Source organism: Cucurbita pepo, chromosome LG08, assembly GCF_002806865.2.
Source record: "Cucurbita pepo subsp. pepo cultivar mu-cu-16 chromosome LG08, ASM280686v2, whole genome shotgun sequence".
NCBI lineage: Eukaryota > Viridiplantae > Streptophyta > Magnoliopsida > Cucurbitales > Cucurbitaceae > Cucurbita > Cucurbita pepo.
The window spans coordinates 470,608-486,764 of record NC_036645.1 but is presented as its reverse complement, the minus strand read 5'-3'; the positions used below and the strand labels follow the sequence as shown (position 1 = coordinate 486,764).

General features: G+C 37.6%; 3 protein-coding genes across 4 annotated transcripts; 1 reads left to right on the top strand and 2 right to left on the bottom strand.

The window, feature by feature from the left end:
• Window positions 1-271: 271 nt before the first annotated feature.
• On the bottom strand, window positions 272-9,287 carry LOC111799885 (phosphoglucan, water dikinase, chloroplastic-like). 2 transcript variants are annotated; one of them, XM_023683379.1, is made up of 20 exons: window positions 9,136-9,287; window positions 8,692-8,955; window positions 8,006-8,615; window positions 7,071-7,157; window positions 6,854-6,985; window positions 6,481-6,606; window positions 6,189-6,367; window positions 5,643-5,727; window positions 5,042-5,209; window positions 4,902-4,954; window positions 4,153-4,361; window positions 3,672-3,790; window positions 3,327-3,397; window positions 3,120-3,237; window positions 2,520-2,606; window positions 2,346-2,432; window positions 2,186-2,262; window positions 1,920-2,082; window positions 1,706-1,814; window positions 272-1,472 (listed from the first exon to the last, which is right to left on the bottom strand). In XM_023683379.1, the coding sequence occupies exons 2-20, from the start codon at window positions 8,919-8,921 to the stop codon at window positions 571-573; spliced, it is 3,612 nt and encodes a 1,203-aa protein (XP_023539147.1). In that variant the 5' UTR covers window positions 8,922-8,955; window positions 9,136-9,287; the 3' UTR covers window positions 272-570. The 2 variants fall into 2 exon arrangements, with proteins under 2 accessions (XP_023539147.1, XP_023539146.1); XM_023683378.1 differs by lacking the exon at window positions 9,136-9,287 and having other exon boundaries at window positions 8,692-9,066.
• A 987-nt stretch (window positions 9,288-10,274) lies between these two features.
• On the bottom strand, window positions 10,275-12,075 carry LOC111799833 (sugar transport protein 13-like). Its single transcript, XM_023683312.1, has 3 exons — window positions 11,943-12,075; window positions 11,423-11,873; window positions 10,275-11,351 (listed from the first exon to the last, which is right to left on the bottom strand). Exons 1-3 carry the CDS (start codon window positions 12,073-12,075, stop codon window positions 10,394-10,396), a joined length of 1,542 nt encoding a protein of 513 aa, XP_023539080.1. The 3' UTR covers window positions 10,275-10,393.
• A 1,302-nt stretch (window positions 12,076-13,377) lies between these two features.
• On the top strand, window positions 13,378-15,818 carry LOC111799832 (probable xyloglucan galactosyltransferase GT14). Its single transcript, XM_023683311.1, has one exon. It carries the CDS (start codon window positions 13,711-13,713, stop codon window positions 15,367-15,369), a length of 1,659 nt encoding a protein of 552 aa, XP_023539079.1. The 5' UTR covers window positions 13,378-13,710; the 3' UTR covers window positions 15,370-15,818.
• Window positions 15,819-16,157: the final 339 nt, after the last annotated feature.

Sequence of the window (16,157 nt, the reverse complement as noted above, 5' to 3'; positions counted from 1 at the left end):
GGAAACATTTCAAGTTTGGGTATCAAGCTCCCTTTAATCATCTCTACTTATCGATATGCCATGAAAATGTTTCAATCTGATCAATGTTCGATTAACAAACGAAGTTGAGTGTTATTTACTCCTCGTAATACCAACTTTCATCAATTCTATTTGAGATAGCAATTTCAAAATTTAGCATCTCCGACCATAACTCAACTTTTGTGTAAAGTGCTATCAATAATTCGTTAAAGATCTTATGTCTAAGGCTTGTGCTTTTAAATCTTCTCGACAATTTCGAATAATATCTGAGCAATATAATTTATTGAATCATACTACGATTTCGAACATCCCTGCAGACCTAATAATCTGCCCCAAAGGAACCCTGTTTGGAGCATTGAACGATCATCAATTCAGCTGGATATAGAACCTGCCATCTTACAGAGCTATTAACTAAGAAACAAACTTCAGATGATGATGACATTTTATTTGTGGATGTTATCTGCTTGAGATGGTGGCATCAGCAGACTGATTGAACTTCATTGTTTCATCTCTCTGCCTCCAAGCAGTAGAGCATTGTAAGGACAGAATGTTCTACAATGGCTGTGGGCGTGCTTGGACTATATAAATATCGTCGCCTACGACGCAGCCTTCAACATCCTGGGGGCAGCCAAATTTGCGTTCCAAGAAGAAGCCGACAGCACAAAGGCGTTGACCCAACTGCTCACGAAATTTCGGGTCAACAGACAGTGGTTTCTTGCTGTAATCTACAGTCAAATGTGCCACTTCTCCATCAGCAGGGCCGGCAGCAAGAACGCGTAGTTCTTCACTGAAGTTTGCAAAGGCCAGTGTTTGCACTAGACCATCAAACTTCCCGGATGAGAGACGCCAGGGCGTGCCACGAGTGCCAGAAGCCAGAGTTTCACCGAGGCCGCAGGCAATCTCAGCCTCAACAGATTTGTCATTTTGGTCGGTCGGGCTGAACGTGTGTAGGACAAATGATAAGTCAGGAGAAAGCATTTCTTGCACCAGTACTGCCATTAAAGCATCCTTCTGAGGTACCCCAGCAGCTCGTCTGCTTAGAACTGCTCTACGAGTGTACAACGACGCCCATACTTTGCAAACAGCATTCCCAAAAGCAATTGGATTTCTCAAATTTACATTTGGAATCGAATCATAAAGTCCAGCAGCTGACATCCCAGCCAAATCCTCGACATTCGCACTAGAACGGACGATTAAGCGTGCATCTTTAGGAAATATTGTCTCCAAATTATCAATTATGTCTTTTGTCAATTGCAGAGAGGACACCAACTCCTGGAGTTGTTTGCAGAGTTCATCTAGTTCCACTCCTACTTTGGCTGTTTCTATTTGTTCCAAAATCGATTTGAACGCTTCCAAGGAATTGTTCTGAGAAAGTGCCAATTCCATAGAACCAAATGGAATCACTGCACCTGCAGGAACTCGAAACGTAGCTGGAATCTGTAGATTCGTAAAACCTGCCAACAAAATTCATTCCTCAATGGTTGGTTACGTGTCGATAACGTGTGCTGGAATTAAGAGCATCCTTTCAGTGTGATATGTTTAAAGCATAATTTGAGTATGCACATTCTTGTAAAACGCATTTCGAGTCTTCTAAAGGATTCGAGAACCAATTAAAAATCAAATATAAACCTCAATGGCTATCACTTGCAGATTTTCGTTGAGGGAAAAGATTAGATCCAAAATGTACCTTCATCAGAGATAGCAGCCAAAGAAGCCAAACGACCACAAGATGCAGCTTTTGCTCCTGCAATTTGAGCATCTGCATCAGCAAGTGGTACCACTCCAGAGGAAATTCCCTATATCAAAATTCAACCGTCACTCCAGAGGAAACAAGTTCTGGGGATCTTTTAACTAAGGAAGAAATGTCCATATGTGATGTCATTGAGGGATGATTTGACTACCTTTTTCGAGTAGGGAGCTCCCGAGGCACGTAACAAGGGGTCTTGCTCACTGGACTTTTGAAAATCAAGCACATATTCGTCTGGAGCAGTTTTGACAGGAAAATTATCAGTGCTACCATCTGATGAAAGAGATATATGAACTGCAGATGCCGACGCGTCCATCCTACACGTCCCATTAAACAAAACCCCACAACTCCCAAGAATAAGAACATGAACCAAAAACGATACGTAGGGGAGGAAGAGTAAAGAATATAGACATGTACGACCTCACGTAATTCCCGAGAAGTGTTCGTAGAAAAGAAATTCTCTCGTCGTCTTCACATGTCACAAATACAACTTTTTCCTACGAAGCCCACACACAGTTTCGTTAATACTGCCCGCCCAGCAGCTTTAAGAAAGACACTATTTTAGAGAGACTGCACTTACTTGTCGAGCCCTGACACCAAGATGAGATAAATGAGGTAATTCCTGTAGTAGCACAACTCCTTTTATGTTACTCCCAGCAGCTGTTACCTGCAAATCATCAACATTAACAACAGATGAAGAACAATAACGGCACCATAGATAGGGAGAGTGATAGGGTATATTTTAGCTTCAAACCTCTTCATCACCATCAGCTTTGTTAACCATAAGTATAACAGGTCCTTCTATGGATGTTGGAAGAGACCCTGGGACGATCCTCTCAACCTGAAGGCACACTCACAATTACAGATGCACAATGCTAAATTTCTAACAAGTACTCCATGTACCTTTGAATACTATTTCGGTTGCTTACGGCGCTAATTTGCATATGCAGTTCAATCTTTGTTTTAGAGCGAAACATAGCATAGGCAGCTTAATCATCAAGAGCGTTTTTTTACGTGAGGATAATGTACATTATAGTTACAGACTCTACTCTTATCTAAAAAAAGGGGCTCATATCAGACCTAGCGAATAATTACAGAAATTGTTCGTTAGCGACACCCAAAAAGAAACATGGAACCTGGCGTGGCCTCTAAGACTCTCTAAAGATTCTGTTATTTTTCTCTAAAGTTTACATATGGTTACATGCAATTTCCAGCTTAAGTAAGTTATGGGTTTTAATGTGTTAATATGATGAGATAGATTGCAATGTTTGTGATGAGCCTCGCTTAACTTCTTTATGAACTTCCTCTTTACTTCAATGCTTAATTGTTGTAAAACAAATAAATAGAAGAGCACCTGAACAAATGTTCCGACGACAGATCCGGGCACTAGAACATCCCAACCCTGCGATCCAAGTACGCTTCTGACTGCTTTCGAAAGAATAGTGCAAAGCTTCGATACCTGAAAAATTACACTAGAGTTTCCCAACAGGATTCAGCATCAACCCTTGGTCTACAAACAGTAATAAAGAAGAATAAAATAAAATTACGAAAATCATTATACCTAGCACGAATTTCAGCTTCAGCATACGTTCTCACGCTGTTCTCAGGGATCCCAAATGCTTTTCCAAGCACCTGAAATGAAGGCCAATCGAAGATTCGGTAGAATGTTACGAACTATCGCACTAAAATATTAAAAAGAACGATTAGAAGAACCATATAAACCTTTATAGAAGTCTATGACAAAGATTGGATTTAAAATGGTGATATTCCACAGAAACTACAGCTACTTGGAAATTTCTGGTTGCCCACAAAACCACAAAGGATATTGGTTGAATTCATTGTTCATGAACTTACCATCTAACTGAGTAGTTCTTGTGGTATTTATGAATAATAGATGTATTTATACCTGAACTTTCTCAGGGAATATTTGAAGAAGTGCTTCGGAATATTCTTCGGTCAGCCTCCTTGTTCTATCAAGAGTAGCCTTAAGCCTTAATCCCCAAATCTTTTGGCCATCTTCACTTCCTTCATTAATGAAAATTAAAAAAATCCTGAGGTGATTAGCTAAGCATATAAATCAAGTCGATCAACAGAATTTAACTAAACTTTCAGATTTGACTGCTATAAATGTCAATTGATTAGAGCTATAAAGCCCAAACACCTTAATTCGGGTAACTCACTTCATATTTTTCAGCTCCTAGATCATATTGTCTACCACTAACCTCACTTATTTACACCTAAGGATGAATTTTAATGTTTATTTGCCAACAAGAAGAGCTGTCAAAGCTAAGGTAACAGCAATTTAGAGAGGACAGAAAGATCGGACTCGATCGTTTAGGAACGAGAAGTTAATCCAGCTGATATGTTTTACTAAAGACAACCGTTACCTTCCTTTTCAGCAAGACCTCTCTCCTTCCAAGCACAAATCTCATTTTCAATGGCCACACACTCTTCTGGCTTCCAACCAGATAAACCCAGCTGATGGGTACCAAAAATAAGGGCATCCAGTGGATCATTCCAAGAGCTTACATTCTTTGACTTCACACTTTCTGCCAGCCAATCCGCACCCCTTTTTGCCTCGAGCACATTTAGAAATCTATTAACAGCAGTGAAAATTAGAGATCATCAGAATAAATCAACTTTCAGTTTGGAGATATGTGGAGATGATCCCATGACAGCCAAACCCAATCCTAAACTGATGAGCACAATAAGAAAACAGCGAAGAACGACAACTAACTCAAGAGAGCGATTCACTCAAACATTATTACATTTCGGTTTGCTAGAGAATTAGAATTTAAAAGCCTCTTCACCCAACAACTCCTAGAGCTAACATCAAATGTTTCCCTTAAAATGCCTTCACAAGTTAAAAGAAATTAGGATAGCCTAAACAGGGAGAAAAATCCAAAAGATATCTATGCTTAAAAACAATAAAAAGTTCACTTGTAGTAGTCTACTGCCTCTTCCAACTACGGTCAACTTTATCTCTAAGTTCGGACGGCCGTGTAAATGTTATGCAGTAAAAAGCCTCACCACTGTCACATATTTCCTAGAGAATTAAACAATTCAATTTACGATGTACCGTAGGACTCTACAATAGACAAGATAAAAGTCTCTAGGAAGCTTAAAAAATATGTACCTGCTAAGAAGAACAAATAAGTAGTCCTCAAGCCCAATCTCACAAAGACGCCACTGTACTTGCACAAAAGGGCAGAAAATAAGGGCTGTAAATAATTTCAACTTGATTGTTCTATAAATAAATACTTTCAATTAGCTTACTTTTTGGCGCATGGCTATTGCAGTATCAGAAGCATCATTTCTTAAGCCACTTTCAAGACCTCTTACGAGTATTTCTCTCAAGGAATTCAAGGATTGGATGGTTTTGAAAACTAGGTCAGTGCTTTGGTTTTGGAAAGAACTGCCCAACTCGTCTGCAGCATCCAAGCTCTGGAAACAAAATACCATCTCTTCATACTCAACCTAGTTATCTAAAAATTCTCTACCAAACATTAAAAAAACTTTGTGGGAAACAAAATTCCCTACCACATTTATTATAATGATGAAATACCCGACATCTAAAAATCAGCAACGAGAATTAAAACAGAATACGTGATTCTTTTCTCCCATAAAAATCCCACGACCAAGACCTATTAAGCAACCCGAATCCTTTCATCGATTTCCTTAAATTACAAAAGGAAAAATCAATAGTAAAAGTGTTTATTTCTTAAGTTTTCTCGTGAAAGTGTGAATTTGAGAATTGAAAGCTCGTGCACGTGAGAAGAAAACGTTGCAAATTATAATATCTTAAACAAGAGTTAAAAAGATAAACTGCATTCTAGTTAATCACTTTTCTCATTAAATTAAAAAAAAAAAAAATCACCTTCTTGCACTCCAAAAAGTAGCTAAGAGCTGACAAGCCACGTTCATCAACAGACTCCTTGATTGATTCAAGTTGTTCTGCAAGGCTGAAAATAGCAAAAACTTCTCATTTGCAGAAAGAGTATTGCTATTGGGTTTGCGCTATAAATTGATTCATCATAAAGATATTTTACAGGATTTCAAACAACTTGTTTATAGAAGGGAAAAGATGTATGTCTTAGCCCCAAGTTCAAACAAATTTATATATTAAACTATTCTCAAGGTTTGTGATTATTTCATACTAATCATCAAGATTTCATTTGACAGATCGAGCAATGAAGATGTCGCCCATCATTTACAAAATGATGTACATACATGCCTTTTGATATCAGTACAATATCATTATAATGTGTGTGAGTGGGTGTGTGTGAGAGAGAGAGGGGAGAAAGGACGAACACCTAAGAAAGCAATACATTCGATATATAATTCTTTACATGCAGCGCATCAAACACGAACACCTACGAAAGACAGGATGAAGGAAGGAAAGTAATAAGATTCTTTATCTGACCTTCCAGCATTGAAGAAATCTTTCAATTCTCGGCAGAATATTTTGAACTGCTCTATAAAGGCTTCACTGTATTCTCCGGGGTTCTTGGTTATCCTTGCAAGCATTGCTTCTGTGGCAATTAAGTCTTCTGGACCAGCATTGCGATGAAGCTTGTTTTGTATTGTATGTTTGATTTCTTGCTAAAATGTGAAACTTCAATAAAAAAAACTATACATTCTACTCTCCAATGAACCAATAGGGATCACTAGCAAAAGAAAGATCTGTCAGACATTGACAGTCTTCAAGGGATTACCTTGAGGTCATGAGGGATATCATTCCGATGAGCAATATCTCGTATACGTGTTAAAGGAACAGATGCAGTAAATTCTGATTTAAAAGATGGCAAACACGGATGAACTTTTCGAATAATGAGGGCTACCTGAATATGAAAAGAAAAGAAAAGAAAACAGCTTTTAGCTGAGAGAAGCAGAGTCAAAAGGTAAAGCGATGAGTATAAAAATTGGACGTGTTAAAAGGTCATCAATTCATTTTCTGTTGTATCGAAAAATGAAGCTTTCATACACGAAAGAAAACCAAAGAGCCTAGAAACGGAGCCACATTTCAAAACCAATATGAAATCGGAGATAGAGGGTAAAGCATAGAAGTTAGTAGCAGTAGTAGTAGACCTCGGGAGAAATGTCTTTCTGGGCGGACAATCGTTCTAATTCGCGAAATATAATCCTAGAAATTTCAGCATGCCTATTTGGCCTGAAATGACCTCCATCTTCAAAACAAGGGATTTGACCTGTATTTATCCACTGAACAAGAAGGATCTTGAGAATATAGGAGTACACAGAAAGGAGAAAAAGAAAAAGATTAATAAAACAAGACGTCGGAGAAAACCTTGAGGTAGATAGCAGAATATATCAACGACTCCAGGCGCTCCTCAGCGTTCACATTTTCAACTAATAATTCACGCACAACTTCAAGCTGCACGAGTAAAAGTCGGAAAATATATTTATTTTTAGAGGTAAACATATATTGACTGGAAAGTTACAACTCAAGCTAGAAAGTTAAACAAACCCACCAAAACTCCATGAAAAATACAGTAAAGGCCCATATCAAGAAAACAACAGAGCTATACACTTTGAATAGGAAATAAGCTATTTCCAAACATGGTATCATAAATGATGATAAGCATCCTAAACTAGAACATATTTTTATTATGAGAATCGTTGAAATGTATGAACATTTTCACGACTTCGATTTTTAGAAATAAACATGTAACTGTGTCAATGTTATATTATGTCCACGTCTCGTGTTTGTCTTTACATTTAGGCCTCCTCTGTAGCATAATTCTCGCCAAAACCCTCAATATCAAAACTCTCGTCTTAAATCGCACAACTACAGGCTCACTCTTCTTAGGCACGGATGTGTACTTCTGCCCCTCAAAGGTGGGTGACCTTTCAACTCGGTTTAGTCTCCCGCTCATCCTTATCTCCATCACACTACTCTTCTAACTAATTAAATCTAATAATATAGGCATCACTCAACAAACAGTACCCAAAAGTTAGCCTAAGACTTCCAAGATCAAATGAACAAAAAACATTACAAATATACCAAGAACTGACAAGTTGTTCATAAGGACATTGTACTTAGCTTTATTCCTACATATGACCAACAAATGTGTTTAAAAAGCCTGTAACATTTGATCGTTTAAGCTACTTTCCATTAAGATTCATGCCTAGCTAAATTAAATTCTTCATGAGAGGCATCCACATCTATCAGCTAAACTCGAAATAAAGTAAGAAAATCACGGATCGGGTTAAGTAAAATACCTTCTTCCGCCAACTCCTGGCATTTTTATCTCCTTCAACCAACTGTCGAGCCAACCCCGCAAGACCAGAAGTATCCCAATTCCTCTCGGACTCTCGGTCTCGATGTTCATTAGACCTCATAAATGAGATATCCTTCCCTTTCCACTGCCCAACAAAAGGACTGGCCTCATCTTCAACCAAAGACGCATTCCCAGCTTCAATGTTCTTGTCCTTTTCATCTCCTTCATTGATCCCCAACGTTTCATATCCTCCATTACTCTCCTCTGCATCCAAAGGCAACATTTCCACACCCTCCCCTGTTTTATTCCATCGATGAAATGATTTAAAGCTCCCTACCTTAGGCAACTGGAGAACCCGATTATCTCCAGATTCCCACAACAAACTCCCATCCTTCTTAACAACGGCGAACTTAAATTCCACCGACTCATCCCCTCTGAGCAGTAATTCACAAACCCACCCCTTCTCACTCCATTTCAGATGCGTAGGGTTTTTCCATGATCCCAATTCTTCAGACGACCCGAAGATTACCACAGACTCCCCAAATTTAACTTGATGATCCAACCTCACCTTCAGAAGAACCTTCCCGATCATCTTCTGCTCTTCACCTTCCCTGTTAAATCCCAACACCATCTCAAAAAAAGTCTCAATCGTAAGCAAAAGAAAAGAAGAAAGGGCGCCGACTTAACCTGATGGCTTCTTGAGAAGCGGATAAAACTCCACAAACGATCTGAGAGCCGCGCTTCCATGGACAATCGCGATTACAAAATGGAGAGAAAACCCCAGGTTGCGAAAATTTCGTCGAACGAAAAGAAGGGTTCATACGCCATCGCAGCTGAGGCCGTGAGAGTGAGAATCTGTCAGACAAATGAACATGCGAAGAAGCTAGAGAGCAATGCGGAGCGCGAAGGGAACCCATTATTCCTCGAAGAATCGAAGCGCCACTGGTATCACTGCAAGCATTCCCAAATCAACACAAAACGATTTCAGGCAAGATGATCCGCTCAAGTTCCGAACGGATGGAAGATATTTTAAAATTATGAGGCAATGAATCTCCAGATTAAATGTGGCCACGTGAATTGAAGTAATAATTAATCATCTTTTTTCAATTTTGAAGTAAAAAACAAGCATACCCAATACAGAAGAAGCTACGAACCGCAAAACCAATTACAACGATCCGCTGCCTTTACAGTCATGTTTGATCTTGATGCATCGGAGTGGGAAAAGAAGAAAGGTTTCCGTTTTTATCTCCACCTGTTGGCTTGTCTTCTACTGAATTTTCACAACTTTTTTGGTAAGAATTGCACGTACCCGCCTGATTTTGGCTACCCTTCCCATGTTCATCAATAAAGTTCCAATTTTTTTTTTTAGTATAAAGTTTCCAAGCTTTTAAAGTTAGTAATTATCTTGAAAGTTGAGATTTTTATATTAGTCTATTTTAAATGTTAAAATAATTTTTTCTCTTACTTAATAATAGGAAGTGTGTAATAAATGGAGGAATTATAGAGCTAGATCCAACTAACTATCTTAGTTTGGTTAGTTAACCTACAAAAATGGGTTGACTATTTGATTTTGACCAAACTGAATTAATAAAGTTCATATTTTAAAACCGCTAATCACAATCTCACAATCCATTTCTTAGAGCCCAGCAAAAGCTAAAGTATCACAATCTCACAATCCATTTCTTAGAGCCCAGCAAACCATTTCTTAGAGCCCAGCAAAAGCTAAAGTATACGGCTCCTTCCTAACACATAAAAACAGCTAATACCTACCACTAGTAAACATTCTGTGTTTTAGCATTCCTTACTAACACATTAAAACAGCTAATACCTACCACTAGTAAATATTCTGTGTTTTGACCACATCCTTACTAACACATTAAAACAGTTCATACCTACCACTAGTAAACATTCTGTGTTTTGACCACATCCTTACTAACACATTATAACAGCTAATACCTACCACGAGTAAACATTCAGTTTTGGCCTATTAAATAACCAACGGGAAATCTCACATATTTACCATTTATTTAGGTTCTTTTTAAAGTTTCATACACTATATATATATATATATATATATATATATATCACTTTTGCCGGGTTTTTAAAAAATATATTTTTAAACACTGATTTAACATTTTATTTATTTAACAAAAATATAAAATTATACTAAAAAGATAAAAACTATGATAAAACAAATTCATAAAATGATATTATCAAAACACATTTTTAACTCTCTCATATTTAAATTTGCTAACAAATAGAATCTCAAAATCTCAAAACTTATTAATTTCCTTCGACAACAATTCTTAAAAAAATCGAAAGCTAAATAACAAAACAACAAATAAAAGCAATAAAAAAAAAAGAAAAAAAAAATCAAAACTTTCCTCTCCTAAACTACTACATCCTTCCCCTTTCTGTCCTCATCCACATCGTCCATAAATCTCTTCCAAAACCAATGCTGTTTCCACACTTTCTCCGTCATCTCCTCGATCGGAACCCCCTTCGTCTCCGGCACCAAATAGATCACAAACAGCGACATTAACAACACCCACCCAGAAAAGAACAGGAAGATCCCAAACTTCATATGGCACAGCATCGACAAAAACGACTGAGCTATGATGAACGTGAACAACATGTTCATACACACCGCCACACTCTGCCCAGCCGATCTCGTCTCCAACGGGAACGTCTCGCTCGGAATCAGCCATCCCAACGGACCCCAAGACCAAGCAAACGACGACACAAAAGTACACACCATCAGCACCACCACAATCGCCGTCCCCTGCGACATCTTATTCGTGTTGTCCCCCAAGTTTAACCCCAACACCACGGCGATCACCATTTGGCTGATGAACATTTGAACCCCAGCTTCCAACAGCAGCACTCGCCGACCGAGCTTGTCGACGGAGTAGATTGAAACCAATGTCGAGAGCACATTGACAGCCCCTGTTATCACAGCAGAGTATAGCGACGCGTCGTTGCCTAAGCCCAATGTGTTGAACAGAACCGGCGCGTAGAACATGATGGCGTTGATTCCAGTGAGCTGCTGGAAGATTTGGAACATTATAGCTATCACCAATGGTGGGCGGTTTTGTCGCATGAGGAGATTCCTAAATGGGTGCTTCACTTCTTGGGCAATGCGGCTGGCTTCGACGATTTCCATGTACTCTGGCTCAATGTTCTCTGTTCCTCTGATTTTTCTTAGAACAGTTTTCCCTTTCTCCAAATGCCCACGTTCGATCAAGCTGTTCGGAGTGTCGTCGACCAATATAGCTCCGACAGTCAATAAGGTTGCCGGAATGCCAGCCAGAGCTAATGACAGCCGCCATCCCCATCCACCTGCAATCCTGTTCCACAATTCATTTGAAAAATTCAATATCTTACAAAATTATAAATTCTGGGTATGATTTGTTCTTACTTGGATGTGCCGTAATTGATGAGATTAGCGAAGAGAATGCCGACAGTGACATCAAATTGAAACAAGATATTCAGGGCTCCACGAATCCTCGTCGGAGCTATCTCCGACAGGAACAATGGGACAGCTTGGTTAGCAAATCCAACGCCGCAGCCGAGAGCAAGGCGGCCGAGGATAAGCATGAGGAGACTGACAGCGGTGGCGTTAAGAACGGTACCGACGATGAAGAACACGCCGGCGATGAGCATGGTGAGTTTCCGACCGAGGACTCTGGTGGTGTAAGAAGCGAAGAAAGTAGCGGTTAAGGCCGCGAGATAGAGTGAAGAAGTGAACAATTGTAAGCTGTGATTGTCGTATTTACAGTAATTGCTGTCGTCCATGGCGTGTTGCTGGGTTTTCTCGTACACCACCGGGAAGAACTCCTTCAAGAACGACGGCATCGACGTCACTCCGCCTGCACCAGCATCGCCATTGTTGATCACAAGAACACCATAAAATCAATTAAAAAAAAGCATTAAATTACCGGAAACTCCGACGTCATAACCGAACATGAGCCCTCCGGTGGCTGCCATTATACAAGAAATAATCACCGCCGTAGTGACCTTGGCCTCGAACTCTGTGCCGCCATGACTACCGGAAAAACCTCCCGCCGGCATGTTTATAGATGATTTCACAGACGATGAATTTGATCGATTGTAGTGAAGGGTTGCAGAGATTTTATAAAGGAGTTGGTGAAGAATAGGAGAGTTAATTGGATTGAGAAAGATAAGAAAATTGGCTAAAAATAGTTTAGAAGACTGTTTCTACTGAATTATCCAATTTCTTATCCATGATTATTTATTTATTTATTTATTGAAAATATCTCTGTTTATGTCTATTTATGGAGGAAAATATTGAAACACATTAAATTTAAACAAAATCTTTTATATTTATTTTTTAAAAAATATATTATCCGAAAAAAATATATATTTTATGAATTTTCAAAATATAAACATTTTCTTTTAGATAAAATTGTTATCTTTTAAAAGTTTTGAATTTTTTTTTCTAAGAATATTACAAAAAAAAAAAAGTATATTTGATTTTCAATTTAAATATTTCCTTTTTCATAAAATTGTTATTTAAAAAAATTAAAGATAAAAATTTTGATTTGAATTTGGTATTTGATAATTTTTTTTAAAAAAAAAAATTAAATGGTTAATTCGTTTTGGATTTATATATAATATAATATATATATATATATAGTTAAAATGAATAAAATTGAATAAATGTAAAATGGTGTATTTATTAAAACTAATTAATAGTAATCTATAAAATATACTTAAATTAATTGAAATAATTTAGGATAAAAAATTTTGATTTTCTTTATAATTATTTATTCAAACATAATTATACCTTTATTTAAAAGTTGATTGATAAATGCATTATAATTATACAAAATTTATAAAGCTAATATAATAAAAAGATAAATTTGTATTTTGGTTTTGGTCCTACCAAAAATGAAAAATATGATCGATTAATTTGAAAAAATGAAATAAATGCTCGATTTTCCTTTATTGAGACATAGTTATGAATATAATATAAAGTTTTAATCTCGAAGAAGCTTAATATAGGGTTTTTGTTTCGTTTAAGTCTTCGGTTAAGTTAATTTAAGCATTTGAGGAGACTCGTGGGGAGCTGAACAAGGCGAAAGAGATTTTATAAGTCTCGATCTCAATCGATGATGAGATTAAGGAGGGAAAATGGGTCGAGGGATTCCGTTCCTTTTTTTCTCGTTTTCAACTCGATTTTTTTTTTCTCTTTATTTTCCCCAACATAGTCCCATAATTATTGGGTTTTCTTTTGAATTTGATTTATTCTTTTGGTTAAAATTAAACCTTACAATTATAATCATTCTAATTTTAAAACCTAAAAAACAAAAATGGAAATGAAAGGAAAGAATAATCCATTAATTGGATGGTGAGATTACAAAATGGTTATGTTTAGAAGGTTCTATTGAAGGACGTAAATGCTTTGCCTTCTATGGCTGATTCCACTCACAATCCTCCTCACCTTCCTCTCTTTTAGTCTCCTTTCAACGGAACGTGTTCTTCGTTCATACGATCGTTATAGTTACAGTAGTTGTCTATTCACCTTTAGGCGCCGGCCTCCTCCGTATACGATATCACGATGTTACACAAATGTGTACCATTCGAAATTATGGAGCTATTTTGTTGAACCCATTTTATTGGAAGGTATCGTTGTTAAAAGAGTTGTCTCGAGCTCCTACGTAGCGTGTGGGCTGATGATGAAAAATGGAGAAGATCATATTTCCAAAGTGTACTAATCCCATCCCTTTTGTTGCTTTGATGTCCTTCGTTCTATGCTCAATATTGCTCTTCCTTGATTACAATGCCTTGTTTGAAACAAGAAGAAATGAAGCCACTTCCATGACCGATGACTATGCAAATTCATCGCAACCCATTTCTCTAAACGCCTCCATTGATCCAAAACCAGAAGAAACCATTGTCGAAGCTCAGATCATGAAGGAACCAGAAGAAGCCATTGTGAAAACTGATATCAGTTCTTCCTCCATTTCGCCACCAGCCAAAAGATCAAGAAAAAAAGCGGCTCGTCACAAAGAAAGATCCAGCAAAACCAAAACCAAAACCAAGACCAAATCAAAAAAAGCCCGATTCAAAACGGAGGATTCCTCATGCAAAGGGAGATACATTTACATTCATAATCTTCCCAAGAAATTCAATGAAGGTTTGGCTAAGAGCTGCAAATTACCTCATATGAAATGGTCAGAAATCTGCAGATTCGTGTGGGAAAACAGGGGATTAGGCCCAAAAGTTGAAAATTCCAAACGAGTATTAACCGATAAAGGATGGTATTTCACGAACCAATTCGCATTGGAAGTGATTTTCCATAATAGAATGAAGCAATACAAATGCTTAACGAAGGATTCATCTAAAGCCTCAGCAATTTTTGTGCCGTTCTATGCAGGGCTTGATGTTGGACCTTACCTTTGGGGATTCAATGCCTCAGTAAGAGACGAAGGGTCAATTGAAATGGCGAAATGGGTATCACGAAGAACAGAGTGGAAAGCCATGTGGGGTAGAGACCATTTCTTGATTGGAGGAAGAATCACTTGGGATTTCAGAAGGGACAATGGACAGGAATCAGATTGGGGCTCAAAGCTCATGCTTTTACCAGAAACCAAGAACATGACGATGCTGACAATCGAAACAGGGTATTGGAACAATGATTTCGCAATCCCATATCCCACTGACTTCCACCCTTCAAGCGACTCACAAATCACAGAATGGAAGAAGAAGGTGAAAAAACAGAGGAGGCCCTTCCTTTTCGCGTTCATAGGAGGGCCAAGGCCATCGCAAGAAACCTCCATTAGAGGGGAGCTGATAAACCAGTGCAAGGCCTCAAAAAGCTGCTCGTTTTTGGCCTGCATCCCTGGGGAGAAGAAATGTGGTGACCCAGTGGTAGTGATGAGCACGTTTTTGAGCTCTGTTTTTTGCTTGCAGCCACCAGGGGACTCATTCACGAGAAGATCGATCTTTGATGCCATTATAGCTGGATGTATTCCTGTTTTCTTCCACTCTGGAACGGCGTATGCTCAGTACATTTGGCACTTTCCAAAGGATCACAAGAAGTACTCTGTTTTCATACCGATGGTTAAAGGGAAAGAGGTGAATGTTAGTAAGGTTCTGGAGGGAATCTCTGGTAAAGCAATTGTGGGTATGAGAAACCAGTTGATTGGAATGATTCCTGGTGTGATTTATGCAGACCCCAGATCGAGATTAGAGGGTTTTGAGGATGCTTTTGATATTTCTGTTAAAGGGATTCTTGAGAGAGTGGAGATGGTGAGGCAGGGGATTAAGGAGGGTAATGATCCAAGCATTGGCTTTGCTGATATGAACCCTACAAAGTTTGAAATGCTTAGACTTACATGAACAATATAAGAGTCGTGAACTAGAACAGTAAACGACATTATATTAAAATTTGGTGAGTAAACTTGTATCATTGCATGAAATAACTTTACGTGTAGGTTGTTTTGTTTAGGTTTAATGTTATGTTGACCCTCGCTTTACTCCAAATTTAAGTGTTAATCATGTCGCTTTACTCCAAATTTGGATATAGAAGGGATATATAGGTCTGTTTAATACAATCTTATACTCGTTTAAGCTAGAATCGATCCCATAAAGCAAGACAATCACAAGTTATCCTTCAACCTCGAATGAATAAACAATTTCTCGAGCCAAGAAGATGATTATGAATTTTTTAATAATTAAAATCTCCAATATTAGTTGGGTTGTCAATGTATTTGGTAAGAGCTCGATTTATTATTATCAAAAAAGAAAAAAAAAAACTGAATTTATTAAAGTTACTTACATCACCAAAACCCACTCCATAGAATTCTTTCTTCCTTTTTATTTTTTTATCTTTTATTTTTATAATTAATTAATTTTACTTCTAACTCTATGAAGTGACTCAGTTGGCTTTATTAATAAAAATCTCTAACCTAACCTAACTAATAATGAGAAGAAAATATATTTATAATTTAGCTGTAACTTTTATCTTATTTATTCGTTATTATAACTAACAAAAAGTTAATTTTATCTTTTCCACCGGTCGATATGAAATTATTTATTAATTATAAAGTTGATGTGACATGAATTTATTTCATACGAAATACTAAAATAAAATTTATTAAATAAAATCAATAAAACTAAAATCTATA